General features: G+C 47.1%; 1 protein-coding gene across 1 annotated transcript in view; it reads right to left on the reverse strand.

Annotated features, from left to right (window-relative positions):
- Window positions 1-10,793: 10,793 nt before the first annotated feature.
- Hr39 (Nuclear hormone receptor FTZ-F1 beta) overlaps window positions 10,794-19,284 on the reverse strand; it is an 82,466-nt gene continuing 73,975 nt past the window's right edge. Inside the window, exon 11 of the mRNA XM_077686164.1 lies at window positions 10,794-18,201. Within this exon, the coding sequence (XP_077542290.1) occupies window positions 17,915-18,201 (287 nt within the window). The 3' untranslated portion in view covers window positions 10,794-17,914. The remainder of the gene's footprint in view (window positions 18,202-19,284) is intronic.

Raw genomic sequence — 19,284 nt, forward strand, 5'->3', positions numbered from 1 at the left:
CGCATCAGCTTCCACGTGCGAAGCCACGACGTTCGCCACACCCTTTAGGCACCAGCGTGGCGGTGAGTCACGCCTCGACATACCCGGCTCAGACGTTTCGCTATCGGCGCGATCAACCTTCGATAGCGCGACCCCGACACCTTTCAAGGACACTCTCTCCCCTCTCTCGGACGCCACGTGCGGCGAGGCTATGAATGACTCACAAACTGTGGAAATAGCGTTGTGTGTGTCTGTGATGTTCGTGGCGTGTTACTACTTGGGGGCGTTTGACCTTTGTTGCTTTTGGGTATAAATAGAAGCAGCACAAACGCTGAAATGCATTCCTGTCTGAGCAGCGAATCCATGCGGGCGCTCTGCTCGGGTGCTGTATTGTAACCTCGCCCGTCGGGCATTGTATGTTTTTTTGGCTTCGGCTCACCTCTCGCTATGAAGTAAACAGTTACGTTAGCCTACTGCTCTGTACTTCTTCACGGCTGCAACAGCGGCTGGCCGCTCGCATCATACACGCTACCCATCGTATGTTGGAGGCCACGGAAAACGGATCGGGTGCCCCCGCCCGGTCGCAACAGTGTGCGTGCGTGCGTGTGTGCGTGTGTGTGTGTGTGTGTGTGTAGTTGTCAATATGCCCTCTCTGCCCTGTCTTCTGTAAATATGTCACCTCTATCCTCTGTGTCGTCTCCTCTCTATGAATCTGTCATCCTCTACCCCAACCCCCACACCAGCAGGCGTTCCGGTGTCCACCCCTAGGTGTGACAATTTACGCCCGCTGGTGGACTTTCTTTTCCTTTTCTTTGACAATAAATTCATTCATTCATTGTCACCAACTTCAAACAAGTAATCGAGACATCAAAGAAAACATATTGCAGCGAACCATGCGCCAGTCTGTGTTATCTGTGTACCAAGGGAACCGCGTGTTCAATTCTCTCTTTCTATGCCGCCTGTGTTTTCTCTTCTGATAGAGAGAGCATTCCGAACTAACGTGAACAGCCTAGAATAATCTTCTTTGTTCTGGATGTAAATAAAGATAAACGCCTGCAGAGCAGACGCCGCGGCTTTAATTCCGATTGTCGACGCTCGCCCGCATACTCACTTTGTTGACTGCTGCTTCGCCGCATGTGTATTTTTTGAGTTGTTAGGGAAGCACAAGTTCGCTCCAATAAACGTGTTTTCCTTCAAGACAAGTGCGTCGTCCCTGGCTTCGTGACAATATTCAACAGTGGAGACTCCCTAGCCACTTTATGGCAATTTTTAACGACGTCACAAAATCTTGTTTGTGCAATTGGCCGCCACCTACCTTAGCCACCGCCAAAAAACGTGACTGGGTGATTATAGTGGGGCTCTAGTTTCGTTTGGTCGCATCACTCGAATCGTAAAGAACAGCTAAGGCACTGATAAAAATGGTTGCAGTGCCGGTCTATAACGCGTCACTCCTGCCCATATTACGTCACTGTGGCGTGAAATTTGAAAGTTGGTCAATATTTTTTGCCTTTTAACAGAGAAGCTGTTTAGCAAATCGTAATTGTTCGTGGCCGCAGTTAAATATACCAAGAAGTTGCCGAGCGCGCGCACGTGAGCGCGGGCCTCACGGCGACCGCCCGGCAGTTAACAAAACTAAGAAAATGCCTAGCGCTCGCGTGTGCGTGCCTCGCGACAACCACCCAGCATCCCCTGCGCGCGTCTGTCAAGCCAAGCATACCCACTTAGGGAGATTGGCCAAGATTGCGGCGACCATCCGGCAGTTAAAAAAAACAAGAAAATGCCTCGTATGTGCGCGCCTCCCGCCTACCGCCCAGCGTCCCCGGCGCACGTTTCTCAAGCCAACAAGCATACCCACTAAGGCGGATTGGCCAGCATTGGCAAAAAAAAAAAAAAACTCCAGCGGTCACCGTAATCTTGGCAACACCTGCCCTGAACGAGAAAGACACGTCGTAGCGTACGCACCGCCCCCCCCCCCCCCCCTTAAGCGGTGTCCAATGATTATGATTTCCAAAAAATAAAAGAAGCTCACACTTCTAGCAACAATGATAGAGTAAAGGTCGTTGAGGCAGCGAAGAAGAAGCAAATCGGCTGCAATCGTGAACTTAAACCGTCGTGAAGGTTGTGTACAGCTTCGCTATCTTCACGTCTTACACGCTAGTGTGAGCTTCCTTCATTTTTTTTTCGGTTAAAAAGCGCCTTTTGCTGTTGAAATAGAGCTGACTGAGCTACCGCTACCGAAGTGTAATTCTTTCCAGTAGAACAAAGGTGTAGTTTGACTTCATGGCCCCTTTAAACAGTCACAGTCAGTTATGTCGAAACACGGCAGATATTTGCCTGGGTGCTCACCTCCGCTAAAAAGATGAACATGACAGGTATCAAGACTGTATCACCACTGCTCAACTTGACATTCAGACCTAGTCGAGTTTCCATCTCTCACATAAAATGTGAAGCCTTGCAACGACGCAAAACTTAATTATGCTCACAGAAACGATTACAGCATGAATATGACAGCCAATTTGTTGTTTCACCCAGGCCCCGACTATTTCCGGCACATTGAGAATGCTCGCTTTGCGCAGCTCGGCGTTACTGCAGGAGCATTCAGTCAAATACGCAGAACCAGCCAAGTGGGAATTGCCAGCTAATGTGTCGGACGGCCGCTCATTTGCGCCCATGCGCCTCGACGTATATAACTCGTCTATTGTTGTTTTCTTTTGGTGGCTGGAAAGAATGCTGGCCACGTCCGTTGCACCGACGCAGAGTCTTCGGGAGACGTCGCTGCAACACGCAAAATTAGTGTGGGAAAGCAAATTTTACTAGGATCAAGTCAGTGTATAGTAGGATTAACCACAACTCACAAATGCATTTCTGATCGCTTGTGCTACACCTGGATTACGAGTCGCGTGCCGTAGTGGAGGGCTCCGGATTAATTTCTACCCTCTGGGGATCTTTAACGGGTGCCAAAATCTCGACACACGGGCGTTTTTGCTTTTCGTCTCGTCTTCATCGAAAAAGCAGCCAACGCGGGCCCAGCAGTACAACGCATTAGCCACTGAAATGCATTTCTGGGAAAACATTTGTTCAAGGGCAATATATAGCAGTCCTACGCCAAAATATGAAGGTCCTAAACCCTTGTATTAAATAACCATATGACCCAGTGTGTACCTGTGGAGCGCATCGTGTAACGCGTTACAGCAGTGTTTCTCAACCATGGGTATGTCAGTGGCCGCTTTCAGGCTGGCAAAAGTGATGGGGGAATGCATGATAAACGATGTTGATTCGGGCCGCAATGTCAAACAATTTGCACTTGCAGCTTAAGTCGCCCACATACATTTTCAATCCCCGCATTTTGTGCCTGACTAGTATTATGCTGACGGGTGTCAGATAGTCATCATCATCATCAACAACAGCCTGCTCAGGTACACTGAAGGGCGAAGGCCTCTCCCATTGACGGGTGTCATGTGGTCAAGCAATTTTTTAAAGTCACCAAGCCTTAATGCAGCCTTTTGTGTGTCTGGCTTTTTCGCATGGCTGACGTGCTGTGCAAAAAGCTAACCTTAAAGCATGTGCTACGCGGAGAGATCAGATCTGCAGCGAAGCCACCTTATTGCATACCCAGCAAGGTTTGGGAAAAAGGAGGAATTAATGGGGGGAAGAGTTTCGGGGAGGAATTCGCAGACCCCTGAAATGCTCTCGCGAACCACCTGGGGTCCGCGGACCCCAATTTAAGAACCATTGCGTAAGAGAATCGTGGGTAAGTATCCTGAAAATGCTTACGCACAAAGAGCTCTCAAGCCTGCGGCCGAATTCATACACCAACAACTGCACTTCAGTACGTCTTTTAGATGCGAAGCATCTCTTGCTCTCGGCTCCGTCGTCCGTCCATCCGCACCTCTCCCCCAACACTATAAAAAAAGAAATAGTTACCGGCGCCCGGTTTCGACCCCACGACTCTCTGGCCGCAACGGGAGGTACGTGACGCTCTTCCCACTGCGCTACAAAACCGAGACAGGAGCAAGTGCTACGAACGCGCCTTATGTCCTTGACTCATTCAAACTACGTCAAGAAGCTACTGATACAACGAAGGCACGCGAAGCTGAACGTCAACGGAAACGACGAACTGAAAACTTTAGAGGAGGATGTTGAATTTCCCGTGGGAAAGCTGTGGCGGAAAGCACCAGGCGCCTTGCAGCTAAACCAGAGAAGAGGACGAAGAGGGCGGGCAGCGGGGTAGGAGCGTGAGCACGCAATAAAGAAAGACGAGAACCAGGAGGTGTTCGATCAGGTAACGCCGGTGTCGGTCTCTTCGCTGTCTCTACATTTCTCTGTCTCTACATGGGGGTTCACACTACGTTCCCATTCGTGCTCCGATAAATGAAACAACATAACGGCAACACAATGGAACCTACACGGAACCCCTATGATGCTTCGTATCCTCCTCATGGTTCCCCACGGGAAGATGGTGTAATTTTGTTTTGCATACGTACCCTTTCACCAATGCGCAAACAGTGATTCTGCCTACGCCAGACATATTCTAGGGACCATAGCCAGACATTCTGGCAGACAGGACGAGCAGATGATGACGATGTTTAGTGGCTGCCCCTTTGTAATGGGGCGGTGTTACACAGTGACCTTAGTAGGAAATGCGCCTTCCAAAAAAGAAAGAAAAGAGCACATTTACTCTCTATTATATTTCCGTGAAAGCCTTATTTTGTTCCGATTCTTTCCTTATTTCTTCTCTGCTTCTTTCCCCAACAGCATCCTAACCTACTTGCACTAACCTCTACTGCTTTCCAATTCACGTTTGCGTACACCTGGAAGCCTAGGGCTCCCAGAAGCTGGAATCCTCCCTCACTGAGGACTGGTCGGATACTTTTGCTCATTGTCAGTGTGTCGCATGGTTTCTGATTCTCTCCTGCAACCTGCGCACAATTATTCTTCCCGCATTCTGCCGCTCGTGGATAAGCGTTTTTGCCAGCAAGCAACCCGCCCCGGCTTCAAAAAAGCAATGCACTCCCTTTGGTATTATCAAAGAACTTCCCCTCCGTGATCTCCTGCTTCCCGATTCTGTAGATATGAAATGATTTTTTTGCTTGCCTTTTTTCTTACAAGTGTGTTGTCTCTGGTTCTTTCACTTTCTTTTTAATTGTCTTTATCGTTCCCTCTGCGTTTCCAGGTATTATATACTTTGTCCTAAACATTCTGATTCCGGAAATATCTCAAAGCGTACGGCAGGTACGGGGATGCATGGACGCACCGTCATCGACTGGGCATCGAGGCACCCTACCGTGATAGCTGCTAACAGGCTGCGCCGCTCGGGAACAAGCGCGCCGTGCCGAGAAACGCGACCTCCCATCCGGTGCTTCCACTATAGTCAGGCGGGTAATCGAGATTCGCAAGCCAGGCCAGGTAAACGCGAAAGGTGCTGTGTTTCTTAAGGGCACAGAGTAAAGCCTATACTTCCCATTCTTGGCCATTTTAAGGTACCTTTTCCTTGGCATCTAATAATGGTATCCACGTAATGCATATATAATTTTCTTTCAAACATTGCGCTCTTTTAATTGTAACAGAAATATTAAAACCCGACTAAAATTACATTTTTTTATTAATTTTAGCAGTGCCTAAATTTTGGCTTTATTTCCATATTGAAAATTGTGTAACAAAATCCGTTACGTGCATATTTTCAATTATGGCAGAGTAGTGGTGAGAACGTATGTAGATGACAGGGAAATAAATTGGTTATCCTGGAAGGTATAGGAAATATTGGTACATACAGTAGCCGACCGTTTTTTCGGACTCCAAAAATTAAGACTTTCGGGATATTCCGGGCTTTTCCGAGAAACCGCCAGTTGTCCCATAGGAGTAATGTTGTATATGAACAACGGATATTTCGGACAAAATAAAGCCAAAAGTTCGATCTTCCGGACAAAATTTTCCGCAACACGGGCACGGTGCGACTCCAGGACGACGCCATTTTGAATCCATCTGGCTAGCTTCGGATCCTAAGCCACCTGGCTTTATACCCGCCGGGGTAACAAACTTTGACCTTGGATGCCATAATTTTGCATGTGGTCTGCGGCGGAAGCGATTTCGAAAGTTGGAAATGGCTCATACATGGTCAGTGCTTATTCCCCCCCCCCCCCCCCCCCCCTTTTTTTTTTGTGCGCGGAGCTAACGGACGACAAGATCGCGCGTCAAGGGACCGCGCTGCCGCAAAGGGACTGACTCCGACAAAGACACTCCCGACTTCCCGCAATCTTCAACACAAGACATTGCCAACGCTTTGGCGTTGTTTAATGTTTACAAAGAAAACGCGACGCTTGCAGAGATACAAGCAGACATTCTCACACGAAAGAGGCATTTAAGGCAAGGAACCATTCGCGAGTTCTTCAGTCCTATTTAAATGAAATAAAGGTCGTTTTTGCGACCCGCGGATTTTTCGGACTGCTCTTTTATTCGGACTATTTTTCGTTCCCCTCCAGTCTGAGAAATCGGTCGGCTACTGTATATGTAATAAAAAAACATTGTTTTGAGATAATTTAGTTTAAAGTAAAAAAAGAGGTAAAAAACAATACTTTTTTGCCACAAACACCACTCGAGTCATTTATTTAGTAAGCACCAGCTGCGTAATCACCGTCGAAGTCATCTTTTGGCTTTTAAGCCGGTCGTCTGTCTTGCCTTGCCTCTTTTGTGAGCTGTCGTGCAGCTCTGTCCGCTAAGTGTCTTCGCTTGTGGCCATACTCCTTCAACCACTTCATGGTACGTTGCGCCCAGGATTCAATCCGAATTATTTCATAATGTTGGCTCATGCGGTGCTAGCATCATTGAATGAATTATGATCATCCAGTGTTGCAATCTTGAGAGTGTGAGGCCCAACAGAGGCATTTTTTGGCGCTCAGCACCTAAGCACAAACGTGGAAAAAAAAAAAAAAAAAGTGCACAGCATCTTTGGATTGCCTTGGCTAAGAAATGAGCTATGCAATGGTCGTCAGACAATTTCCTAATACAGCTGATTCCAGACAAGCGTTTTGATCTGGAGCTGGAAGCTTCTTGATGGGAAAAAAATGACAATAAACACGGAGAACGTTCTAAAAGGAGGCGTGGTCACTGACTACGGTCAAAACTCGATCTAATGAAACCTGATCTTACGACTTTCCCGATCTAATGAACAAATTCGGATTCCCTTGCAGGTGGACGACCGGTTGTGGCGAGGAGGTCCTGCCCATCGCCCATGCCATGATTCACAGCAAGCCTTTACCAGGCCGGTCTCACCCCACAGCAAGCCTTCCCCATGCTACGCTGCCTGCCTCCGGACCTAGAAGTGACCATTGTCTGGCTCATGCCGCAGCCTGCGATCTGCACTACCGGGCACTCCCAACCTCAAGGACTGACACCGGGTGCTACCCTCCCACCACTGAAGACACGCTCCCTACCCTTGATTCTACCTTCTGTTCCATACTGTCCCACTACAGACCCACACAAAAAATATACCCCCCCCCCCCCCCCCCCCACTTCCCAACACACCACGCCACCTTTTACTGCCGCCTGCAAACTGAAACCTTCTATAATCACCAAATTCTACACCACATCTCGGCGTCTCTTTTCCCCTACAACTGCCCGCACTGTCACATTCCTCTCACCACTTACCACCTTTTCTCTTGTCCTCACAACCCTAACCCAATTCCATCCCCCAAGCCTGAGCAGTGGGAGGCCAAGCTGACAGCTCACACCAGAGTGACAGCAAGCCCTGGTGCAATGAGCTCTGGACGCAGCTCGGACTCGCGGCCTCCTGGACTTAGGAGGCTGAACACATCCTGGTGTGCACAATAAAAGTTTACTTCTCCTCCTCCTCCATGGAATTTGGAGGTCCAGACTATACGTGGCATCCCCCTGACGAGACAACACAAGCGACATTCAATATGGAGGATGGATTCTTTCCGGTTTTCTGCTGTGTGCTTGACCGGCAGTTAAATTTCTGCCTCAGCGGATACCTTCTTCAGCAGCAGCCGCATCTTAGCGAGCAAGCACAAACAAATGTAGACGCATAGACACCTCGCAACATAGAACATCTTGCACTTCTAACATGCATAAAGTTGGCTTTGCTGCAAGGGATTTTGATGCGAGGGCATCGAAAAATACATGGACACCTAGCATAATACAGTTTCGCAGTAAAAATGGGCAGTGGAGGGTTCAAAACAAGCTTGGTTTTGCTGCAAATCCTCACAAATAGTTTGGGTGTACCATCCATCATCAGTCATTCCAGGCAACTTTCAAGGACGATTGCAACCTAGCCCTTAGGGTTAGTTGCAAAGACTTATTACTAGCTGTTTAATGTTACTATGTATATTATAGTTACCGAATGGTATTATTCTCAACAGCTTTGTTGACCATCCACTTCTGTGGTACAGGATGGCTCCAGTTTTATTGAGAATTTTCACACGTCCCCGTACTATCCACGAGATTCATCATGTTGCTTGTGAAAAACTCAGAAAGTTAAAAATAGTCAACAAAATATAATCTGCTGGCAATGCAGTGTTTTTCAAAGAGCAGTTACCTGATTAGCCCAGCAGGGTCCATTGTTAGCTCATGGGAAACGGCTAAGGCCGGTGGAGTACTATACAGTCGAACACGGGTATATCGAACTCTAAGGGGAGCGTGAAAAAAAGTTCGATAATTCCAAATATAAACTATGCCCATCTGAAGCGTATCTAAAAGCTCCGCGCACAACAAAGCTTTTACAAGTCGCGACAAGCAGTGGCCTACCAATTTGTTCCTCACAGCACGTAAAATTCGAACCACAGTGCAACGACCACTGCACTTTATTTAACAAGAAAAAGTTCTTGAGATTTGCTTGTTTTCTTTTTCTGTGTCATGAAGTTCTCCAGACTGTCTTAAAGCTTACTAACGCCTTTCAAATGAGAAAAACCGGCGTTGCACGCTGTGCCACAACAGTGGCGAACCTGAACACTGACTGAAAAACGGTGCTAATGCGGGATTGTTAGTACATACGCCCAGCCTCGTGTCGCCTCCTCTTTGTCGTGTCTTGGCGCTGTTATCAAACAGAACACTAACGCAAGCTCGGCTGCAGTAGGCGCTTGGGAGCCGTGGGAACGTTGTCAGGGCTGCCAGTAGGGTTAGCTTCTTTGTTATCGGTGATGTCCGCAACAGCCTGCACATCGTCGCCAGCATTCATGAACTCGTGTGCCGTTGCGTCATTGGGAATGGCGCATGGAAATGCTGACAGCTCTCGTAATTCACTATCGAAGCACTCAACGCTGTCGTCTTCCACTGATAACCGCTCTTGCACGCAGAAAAAATGCCGGAATCCGAACGCTTCCGGTCTGTTTCCCCTTCTCCATTATTGCCTTTCGCACCCAGGCACTCTCTGCACTCTCACTGCCATGCAAGCGTGAGGTGTTGAAGGCCATCGAAGCGCTGCGGCGATGCCTCCTCACCGAGCGCAGCAGCGTCCGCAGAAGCAATCAACATCTCGTCCACCCATCAGGGGAAGCGCACTTGCAAGGGGCACTTGCGGCGCAGCGCTCGATATGTCAAATGTGCCCGTGATCGGGAGTTCGATACACGCGTACAACAGCGCTGAACATCCCAAGGGGATGTTCAGACTGTTCGATATAGACAATAATTCCACATATCCGCATTCGACTGTATATAACAAACATTTTGGTGGGGTGCATACCATTTGCGCAAGGTTTCAGGTATCCAACTGCCATTAGCTGAATACTTGATGAATATCTGTCCATTCTGGGAGTGGTAGAGATGCGAGGAAGCCATATGGGGGGAGGTTTTTGGCGCAGAGTTCGTTTTTGTAATGGGGCATTTAATGCTGTCGGATTAAGAAAACCGTGGCACGAACGGCATGCGCTTCACTTGCCAACAAGAATGTCAACAAGGCTGAGATCAAGGATGTCAAGGAAATGAAATGCCAGGAGCTTGCTTCTACTCCATGGGTGTCTACACCAAACTCGTGTTGCATCAAGCAGTACGCAAGTCTTAGATTGGTATTGCCAAGGCCACAATGCTTTCCCACCCAAGCCACGTAAGCAGACTGAAGTGCCCCTGGAGATTATTCAGTCTAGTGTCTTTTTTCCCTCTTCTTACATCAGTTAGGGTCTGGAAGCTATGTAGCTGCGTCATGATGCCACATTTCGTTTGGGACACACATGCAGGCACACGTAACAGCAGACCGAGTTTTTTTCCCCTGCCCCACAAGCAACTGTACCAAAGAAAAACGATGTTCCCCTCAACCCCCGAAGAGTCTTTTCAATTAGCACTAGAGCAAAACCTCGTTATAAGAGACCCTCAAGAGACCCGGGAAACAAGTTTCTTGTAACCAAGGTCTCTTGTATGCAATGTTGCTAACATGGCGCACATAGGAAAACCAACTAAACTGTTTTTATTCAAATGTCTCTTGCAATCAAGTTTATGCTGCAGTAGACTCTCCTGTAATGAGGTTTTACTGCACCAAGCGCCATAGAGTCGATGTTATATGCCTCATCCTCACCCACCTGTTGGCCATTCTCGAAGGTATCCTCCCCCCTCCCTCCCTCCCCTCCCCCTGCCACCTATGGTTGCAGCACGTCTCCTGTTTGGGTTTTTGAACTTGAGAAAATGTGCACCTGAATGTGGAGATTTGCGCTCCACAAAAACGAATGTTGGCACTGTAAAACCTGGACAAAGTGGTTGAGCTGCACGCATGCAGCATCGACTGCCGCCAGCTGCTGCTACTTACACCTGGGTGTGTTACATTTTGTCCGCATGAAGTCACCCCGCCAACAACCGTCAGAAAGACAGTGTCCTGGCCTGGGACACCCAAAAACAAGCCATTGCAAAGCAAATCTTTATTCAATTGGGTTAGGCCCCACAGTATACAAACTATAAAAAAGTCCAGAAAATAAGTGTGCCACTGGCACACAGTTTCCTAAATTCTGTAGCTTTTTTTTCTCTCCCCACGCTGTTACTATAGTTATAAAAAACACAGGATCGGCGGTATGTCACTCATTATATACAGGTTAAAAAGACAAAGAATGCTTCAATGATATGAAAAAAAAAAAAAAAAAAGCTGGTCAAGAACAGCAGGACGGGATTCAGAGATGTGTGTGAGAAGGTTTTGATTTCTGATATACACTCCTCATACACATTCAGATGTGCACAGAAGAAAAAATGGGGAGAGAACAAGCTGCGTAATGCACCACAACCACACACAAAAATTTGCAAACTAGACAAAGGAGGACGAAGAGCAGGGGATATGCAAAGAGGCACCGCTACCATAAGCACACTCGGCTGGTCAGTGTGTGAGCTTTGTGGAGGCATCGTCAAGCACAAACAAAAATCACCCAGAATGCTTTGCAACACAACCCCTCTTATTCCATGAAATTCTGAGGCTTTCTTTTAAGACACAGCATTCAAGGGTCTCTTGGCACATGCGCCTGCAAAGTGTCCCGTTGGAGATAAGGCGACAGGAGGCATACTGCATAGCTCGACATTAATCTGGGCCAGAAAAGCGACTCCTTTAGGCGCTCCAGCACAGCGCAATCGATTTCAGCTTCCTAACGAAAGGTTCAGCTCTTAGATGAGCCGATTCGCGTCCACGTATTCTGCAAGAATCTGAGCACAAAGCACACCACAGAAAAATATCATTCGTTGTGTGACTGGTTGTGAACTTAGCGTCACAGTCAGAACACCAGACAGATGGTGTAGCTTTTTGCACATCTTCCTTTAGGCCACACCAATGGCTCACACTTGACGCTTCATCGTGTGCTGGCACAAGAACCCCTTAGAACAAGCAAAGAAAATGCAATAAGAACAGTGACAAAAGGGAACACAGACAGAGGGAGAGAGAGAGAGAGAGAGAGAGAGAAAAAAAGCCATTGAGATTCACAGGTCTAAGTGGCAACAACGGGATTGTGTTCGTTTCTTTCTGGATGCACAGTGTGTCAGTACAAACTCTCAGCACAGATTTAACATCAAACAGATGGAGAGGCAATAAGTTAGAGAAGTAAACAGCCAGCAGTTACATCCCCATTAAACGAAAATATAGTATAACCTAAGTGCGTATCACAATCAACGGGTCAATCACGTGCTTTATTAAACTCTTCGGAATGAACACACGGCACAATAAACAGACAGATGCAATGAAGAGGGGAAAAAAAAAAAAAAAAAAATACTGGCAAGAGAGCGGGAATATAAGTGGCACCACACTTTACACTGCGCTTCTCTAGCACCATACAACAGCGTATCACTGGCTTCAGCTTTAATGTGAATGCAATGACTGCCGAACCTTTGCTGCAAACAGCAACATGCCCTGCATTTACACAATTACACGTTGACCTTTCTATAAACCGTTGACTAAAAAGATACGCTGAATCAAACTAACGTGGGTAGACATGGGACGGGATTAACGATTTGTTTCCTCCTCTAGGTTTTCCCGAAGGGAACTAGAGTCAACCTATAACATACAGTACTTGAGCGCACAGTTTTCTTTAAATGACTATGTTTGTAAAACAATGTACTCGTATATAAAAGTTGAGACCTGCTACAGCATTTATGGGAGCAGCTTCCATTTTAAAAGTTGCACCTAAGTTTATCTCGAGGCACTTTGTGCGTGCAAGCAAGCAGGTAGGAAAACAACCAAACAATTTTAGTTCCCTTTACAAAACATGGCTTCATGCTCTGCAATCAGCACGGTTCTGCAAATGGCAGTCATCACATTCACATTACAGAGCCTACTTGCCAGAAGAAGCCTTACTTTAAAATCTAAATATGAACTGCACTGAAATGACTCTAAGCCTGAAGAAAAAAAAGAAAAGCAGGCACGAGCACACTGTCCACCGGGTCATAATCATTTCATCACTGGGATCATTCGTATACACGAAGAAAAACGTTGCACCACCTGTGGTCACAAGTTCCACTAAACAATGCTCAATTGCAAAAGGGCCACACAGCATCAGTCATCCTAATACTGCTACTCAGCTCGTTGTGGTTTCCGGAAAACTCCCAAACCTAAATTTGCATTTTCAGCGAAGAGGTCATTACTCTGAACTTTCATTCTGATGCTTATCCATTCGTGCTGCATGGAGCCAAGAGCCAAATAAATGAGCCGAAATCTCCTGCTTTGTAATTTTAACCGAGAGCCCTACCAACAGGACATCAGGCAAATGCAGAGGACTGCACATGGTTCGCCCCACTGTAAAAATTGGCATTAAGTCTCCACCATGCCACACAGCTAGCAATGTAGAAAACACTTCACTATGCCCAAATCGTGCCTGGAAAAGGTGCAAGCTTGTTCTTTTTGAGCAATGAAGGACAAAATTTTCCACTGCCTGATGAAACCATAAACACTGCAAAAGGCACATGCTTCCTTTTTAGTAATAGATTGCTGCTCTTATAATGCCAAATGCCAGCAAAACACTGAAATTTAATTCAATTATACAAATGCACTTTTTTTGTGGAAAAAAGCAGGTGTACAGGCTGTTAACCTGAGCGCAGCACCATCTGCAGCAGCGGGCATGTTTCTTGTTTATTTCAGTAACGCGGATGACAGCAGCTATTTACTCTCGAGCCAATGCTTTTCAAAAGTTTTACTCATCTGGCAACGTTATGTCAGGCCACAGTACATTTTATGGCCTGGACAAACATTCCTAGGGCATTGCAAGAAAGGGTAAAATTTCTAACTTCCTCAAACACCCTATTTGATGCTCAGTCCACAAATATATTTGAATCAAGGCCACAGACTTTAAAAAGGGATGCAGGAACTATTGCATTTTAATGCTGTACAGCTTGCACTTTTCCTTCAGTTGCATCTAACACAAGAAATTCAGAAAATTTTTCACGCGAAACGAAGATGCCTTTGCCACTATACTCTACACAAAATGGCTGTGTCCTGAAAAACAGGAGTAACACGAGGAGCATTACATTAGATGATTTTGCTCAAGGCTACTTCTTTTTGTTTTTCAGCCGATCTGACTTTGACTTATGCAGAGAGATAGACACAGACAGCGCAAGCAAAATGTTTGATCAAACTACACCACAACCGAGGTCATCAAGGCAGTATAGTACCAGTGAGACTGACATAAAACACATGTAGCGATTAAAAAGAAATCACGAGCCAAGCTGCCCTTGTAGAAGATGCAGTGATAAAAAAGCATCAGTGCAAACGTGCACAAACAATAATGGGGCTCCCAGATAACTTCTCTGGCAGCCGGAGGCAATGCTGAGTCATCAACACATTCAAGAAGACTTCTTGGAAGTAATATCACCACTGGCACAGTTCACCGGTAAGTTTTCGTCTTAACACAGCCCTAAGGTACAAACACACACATACAAAATATTGTGTTTCTTGCAAACATGTAGCATCTCAAATTACAAGAGTTACGGCACTGAAAGCAGGTTTCGCAAATGTGACTCATAGCGGAATCGCTTACAATATTTTGGCTGCGAGGCACTGTGAATGACGCATACGTTCATTTTTTTCCCCCTCAGCCTTAATGTTGTACAAATCCTCTGAATAATAATAATAATAATAATAGTAATAATAATAAAAAAGTAGGCCACACACAAATATTCGTTAGCCACGCAAGGACTCGAAGCCCAAGTCAGATCATCTTGGCCGGTTCTGCTTGTACTGTGCCACCTTGCATAGAGCCACGTTGTATTGACACAAGCTGCACAGTTTCATTTGAATAAAACAGCTACAGATCATGGGAATGTAAAATGGGTACAGCACTGCTCCAGTAGGCACACAAAGCGGAGTCGCACATTTGCTTCACCGTAGGTTGTTTCGAGTGCGGTGTGTGCCACAGTAATTGTCCTTTCTCAACCGCCACACCTGGCCACATTTGGACTGAACTGCTATACGCACTGCTGCACATCCTGCTTTCCCACCACACTCGTAAGCAACACTTAAGAGAGCCCCAAATGCCATCACATAAGGCATTGTCACCCGCTGAAATGCTTTCCACCGTGCAAGGATTCGCATCAATCACATATGCTGAAAGCTCTACAAACGAAAACAGCTACACCGAGAACAAAAACGTGCCGCAAAGGCCGCAGCAGGAGAGAGAGGGTGGAGAGCAAGAAGACTACACGTACGCCAGATCGAAGGCTCTGTATCCAGTGGTGCGTCCCACTTGGTACAGCACGAAGCGAAACCTGGTGGCCCAGTGGGGGCTCTCCCAACCTACTTGGCCGACAGAGGCCCACTGCGAGCCCAGGGACCACCTTCGCTGCTGCCCACGGGAACTCGCACTACGCTGCCCCTTTGGTCCCTGACAACAACACAAGGAGAGCACACAATGCCGGATCTTTAGATGATTCTTGTGAGGCAGAGACAGGAAGAAGTTGGAACTGACAGTCCTTGGAAGTAGATGATTGATGGTGAATTTTTTTTTTCGGTGTCTGCATAGATTGAGTGTTGTTCTTGAAGAAAATTTACACTCCTCACCTCTGCTGTACAGCTAAACACACGGAATATTGATTTTAAAAATCAACCAAAAGCGCAAGAAAAACACTATGAGCCAACTGGTCGTACCTGACCAACTTGTGGCCCCTCTCTATCAACGTTCCTATATATACAATAAATACACAGAGCAGAGAAGTTTTGGCTTGCGGCTGTGCGAGGCCGCTTTGACAGGCACACAAGACAAAGGGGAGCAAAGTTGCCGGCCAAAAGGGCTGGCCACAACGTGACCAGTGGACACTTGAAGGTATAGGCATGGACAGTATGAGCTGGGGTACAAATGGGCACAGCACAACTGACACACCGCGAGGGTGGTCCGCAGCTTGGTGACCACCGAGGGGAGGACAGGGTGAACAGGTGAGTTTTCCCTTCGCAAACCCAGCCTCCAAGCTCGCACAAAGGCCTCCTTGTTTCTTGCGAGGCACAAACAAGAAAAAGGACGGTGCTGAGAAACGTTAAATCCACACAATAACAAAAAACAATCTGCAGAGGTAAACGGAACAGGGGCCACTTTGGACGAGCAAATCCTGCCAGTGCATTTGACTGACTCAAATGTGCAGGAGCATTTGTTGCCTGTTTGCACTACACTCATCCCTCAGCTCTGTGGAAACAGTGTGTGGAGTTGCCACTAAGACAGCACAAGAGAGATCAAGCACAGCAATGAGCTCAGCCCTGGAAATAAAATAGGAGTAGCAATTTACTGGAAGTAAGGAGACAGAAAAACGGAATGGGAATTCTGTTTGGCACAAGCTGATGATGTACGGCATCCTATACATGAGCATTTTATGAACAGAAAGCTATGGAAGTGTGTAGAATTACCAAACAGCAGGAGCTTTCACATAGGTACCTCTCTCACTTTCGTGCGCCCACAGACCGAGTCGACTATAATTTATATGGCAAGCAACGGGAAGCATATGCAAGCCAGGTTAACCTCGCACGTTCCATCACGAAGAGGAAGGCTGTGAAAACAGTGCCAGACTTTCAGTCCTCTTCGGGCAGTGGCCGAGCACCTAACCACTTGCACAAAACAAAGCCGACTTCATCTGAGCCAAACAATAAAACTGCGAACAGGAACCAATCATTTAAAACACCTTCCTCTTTTTTTTTTCTTTTCTGATAAGGCCAGCAAAACACGAGTGCCAAGTTGTGAAATGATTCATGGATGGATGGACAGGTTAGGCATGTACTTTGAAACCAATGAACATAAGACATGCGTCCTACTGAGCAACACGGATATACAATGCTGGAAGCGTTGCACCAGGTTTTGGGGCTGATGGCATTCTCTGGTCTGACATCCCACTCCTTAGTAAAATAATAACGCAAGCTCCAGAAACAAAACATTTGCAAGATATAAACATTCCAATAACCGCAATGTCAGACAAAATAGTTCTAACTGCTTAACACAGGCCCCAGTCAGAGCGCAGAAGAAATTCGGCACATGTAATAACTATGTCGGCTGAAAAACTCAGGTTAACTAGGTTAACCAGTCCCACTTAAAAATGCCAAGTCTTTCACACTAAAGTTTCTGATTCACTTAAGAAATGCAAATGGGCACCCCAGCACGCTGGGACCTTTCATGACTATATAACTTTCCTATTTTTCCCACGTTTAAAAAATGAATCATGTAGGACTGCAAAGAAAACAAAAAATTGTGTACGGCTAAAAAAAAAAAAAAAAAAAAGAAAATCTCTAGTCATTCGTGTTGCTGGCCCACTCCTTACATGCACATGCAAAAGGGCATGAATTCGAATAGCTGCCAGTTAATTTTAGTTGCCCTTAGAATGCAAGGTTTGCATCAATCTTAATGTAATTTACTGCGCAGCAGCACATTGCCAAGGCTTAACATCTCATGGGCTCGATGTGGCACGACACAAGCTGTACACCGTGATGCAAAGCATCAAACAACCAAATGCTCTTTTCCTCCCCTTCCCCACAACTTGAAAGGGGGAGAAAGGTTTGGAAAGCACAGTGAAGTAACAAAATGCAAAAACAAAATAATAAAACAGTAAACGCACACACACAAAGGAAGATAGGATGCGAGATGTCTAAAACAGTATTAAATTAGAATTCTTAGCCCAGTGCCTGTTCTTTTGGGGGTAAAACGGGGTAGGCCAGGAAGCAGTGGCAGCAGCGAGCCACCGAACGAAACAAGGAAGGTAAAGTTGACACCGACCCTAGCTCTCTCTTCTCCAACTGGGCTTTGCTTTCGCACTTGTAGAGACAGTCAACACTAACAGCAGGGCAGCTTCACTGGGAGTGAGGAAACTGAAAAATGTGGGAAAACACGGCAATGGCCACCTGCACGAGCAAATGACAAAAAGGCAGCCCAGTCTTGTCGGGGAGCACAGCACATCATCACATGGGGGGAGTAAAAAAACCGAGCGACTCCAGCAGCAGTGCGTCCGGTCTCTGCACGCCAGAGGGGGGGGCACTATGTACAGGTGCACACACACGGGCGGCGGCTCAGTGGTCCCCCCGCAAGAGTTCGAAGAGCAGGTTGAAGCTGGGCGCCTGGGGGTCGGCCATGGGCGCCGCCGAGGTGGAGGAGGAGGAGGCGGCGATGCGTCGCGACGCCGCCAGGGACTCCTTGCTCACCTGGCAGGCACGCTCCAGCTCGGGCACGCACAGCAGGAGCTCGCCAAACTTGGACGGCTGGGACGGGTAGTGCGAGATGGTGTACGCCTGCAGGGCCTCCAGCACCTGCTTCTTGCAGGCACGAACCTTCTCGGGCTCCTTCAGGCCACTGGCGTCTGCAAGGAAAGAGGCAGGGAGCCCCACTCTCTCAGCAACCGGAACGGAACTGCTTCTTGGGCGTCACAGGGCTCACTTTCCATGTTGCCTGTTTTGCAGGGACACCGAGCAGGTGCACTACAAGCTGTTCCTTCTACGTGCGCACTTGGCTGGCACCGACACTGTTTGCTCAATGCAATGGGTGCCAGTCAACCATGTCAGTAGCAATGCTCTGCCAACCAGACGTACGTTAAACCCGTGGGGGACAGAGACCACGCCTTGTATGTGCTAGCTAGCCCCTGCCATTGTTGCTGCTTTTCCAGGGCTTAATGACAACCCTCTTCTCCCACTCCCCCCTTTTTTAACGCCTAGAAAGGTCTGCCATTGTTACGCCGTTTCTATCCAATCTCCTGATAAACAACCCTTGGAACTGAAGAACGAGGTCGAGTATTTAAGACGTGATTGCACACAGATGGTACATCTGCTTATGCAGTTAAACCTGGGTATAACAAAGTTGACAAAAGTTCGCAATTCTCTGTTACATGCAGGTTTTTGTTCCATGCAGGTTTCGAGTGAAGGCTCGCGTGAATAAAACAGAAACGAAAAAAAAAAAAAAAAAAAAAAAAAAAAGGCTTCACATTAGTGACGGTGAACTCACCCTTCAAGAATGTATTTCACAGTGAAAAATGGTGTGATCTGCACTTTTTGCTTTCCCATGGGGATAGTCACTACACGGCACTCCAAAGAAGCAATGTCACTCCCCCCCGTATTGACAAACGTAACCGTAAGTATCACTTTTGCCTTCTGTCACTTTTCGGTGCCTTAACGTGTTTCGAGGACCACATTTATGCTGAAAGTTCGCCTTTTCGTGAACTTGATGTTCTTTTCCACACTCAAAACTGGCGAAAGGGTGTTAGCTGGTATACTGCACCTGGCGGCTACGTTCATCTCTTTCTCGCCGGTGGCAACAGCATTAAAAGTTGCGTGCTTGCCTTGAAAAGACAAAACTTTTCGCTTTATGGCAAAACTCACCGCCAACGAACCACCACAGACAGCATTGAAGACGCGTGACTACACGCCGACAGGCAGGCCTCACATGTGGA

Source organism: Haemaphysalis longicornis, unplaced genomic scaffold (assembly GCF_048455015.1).
Source record: "Haemaphysalis longicornis isolate Haplotype H1 unplaced genomic scaffold, Haemaphysalis longicornis Haplotype H1 scaffold_1, whole genome shotgun sequence".
In the NCBI taxonomy this organism is placed as follows: Eukaryota; Metazoa; Arthropoda; class Arachnida; order Ixodida; family Ixodidae; genus Haemaphysalis; species Haemaphysalis longicornis.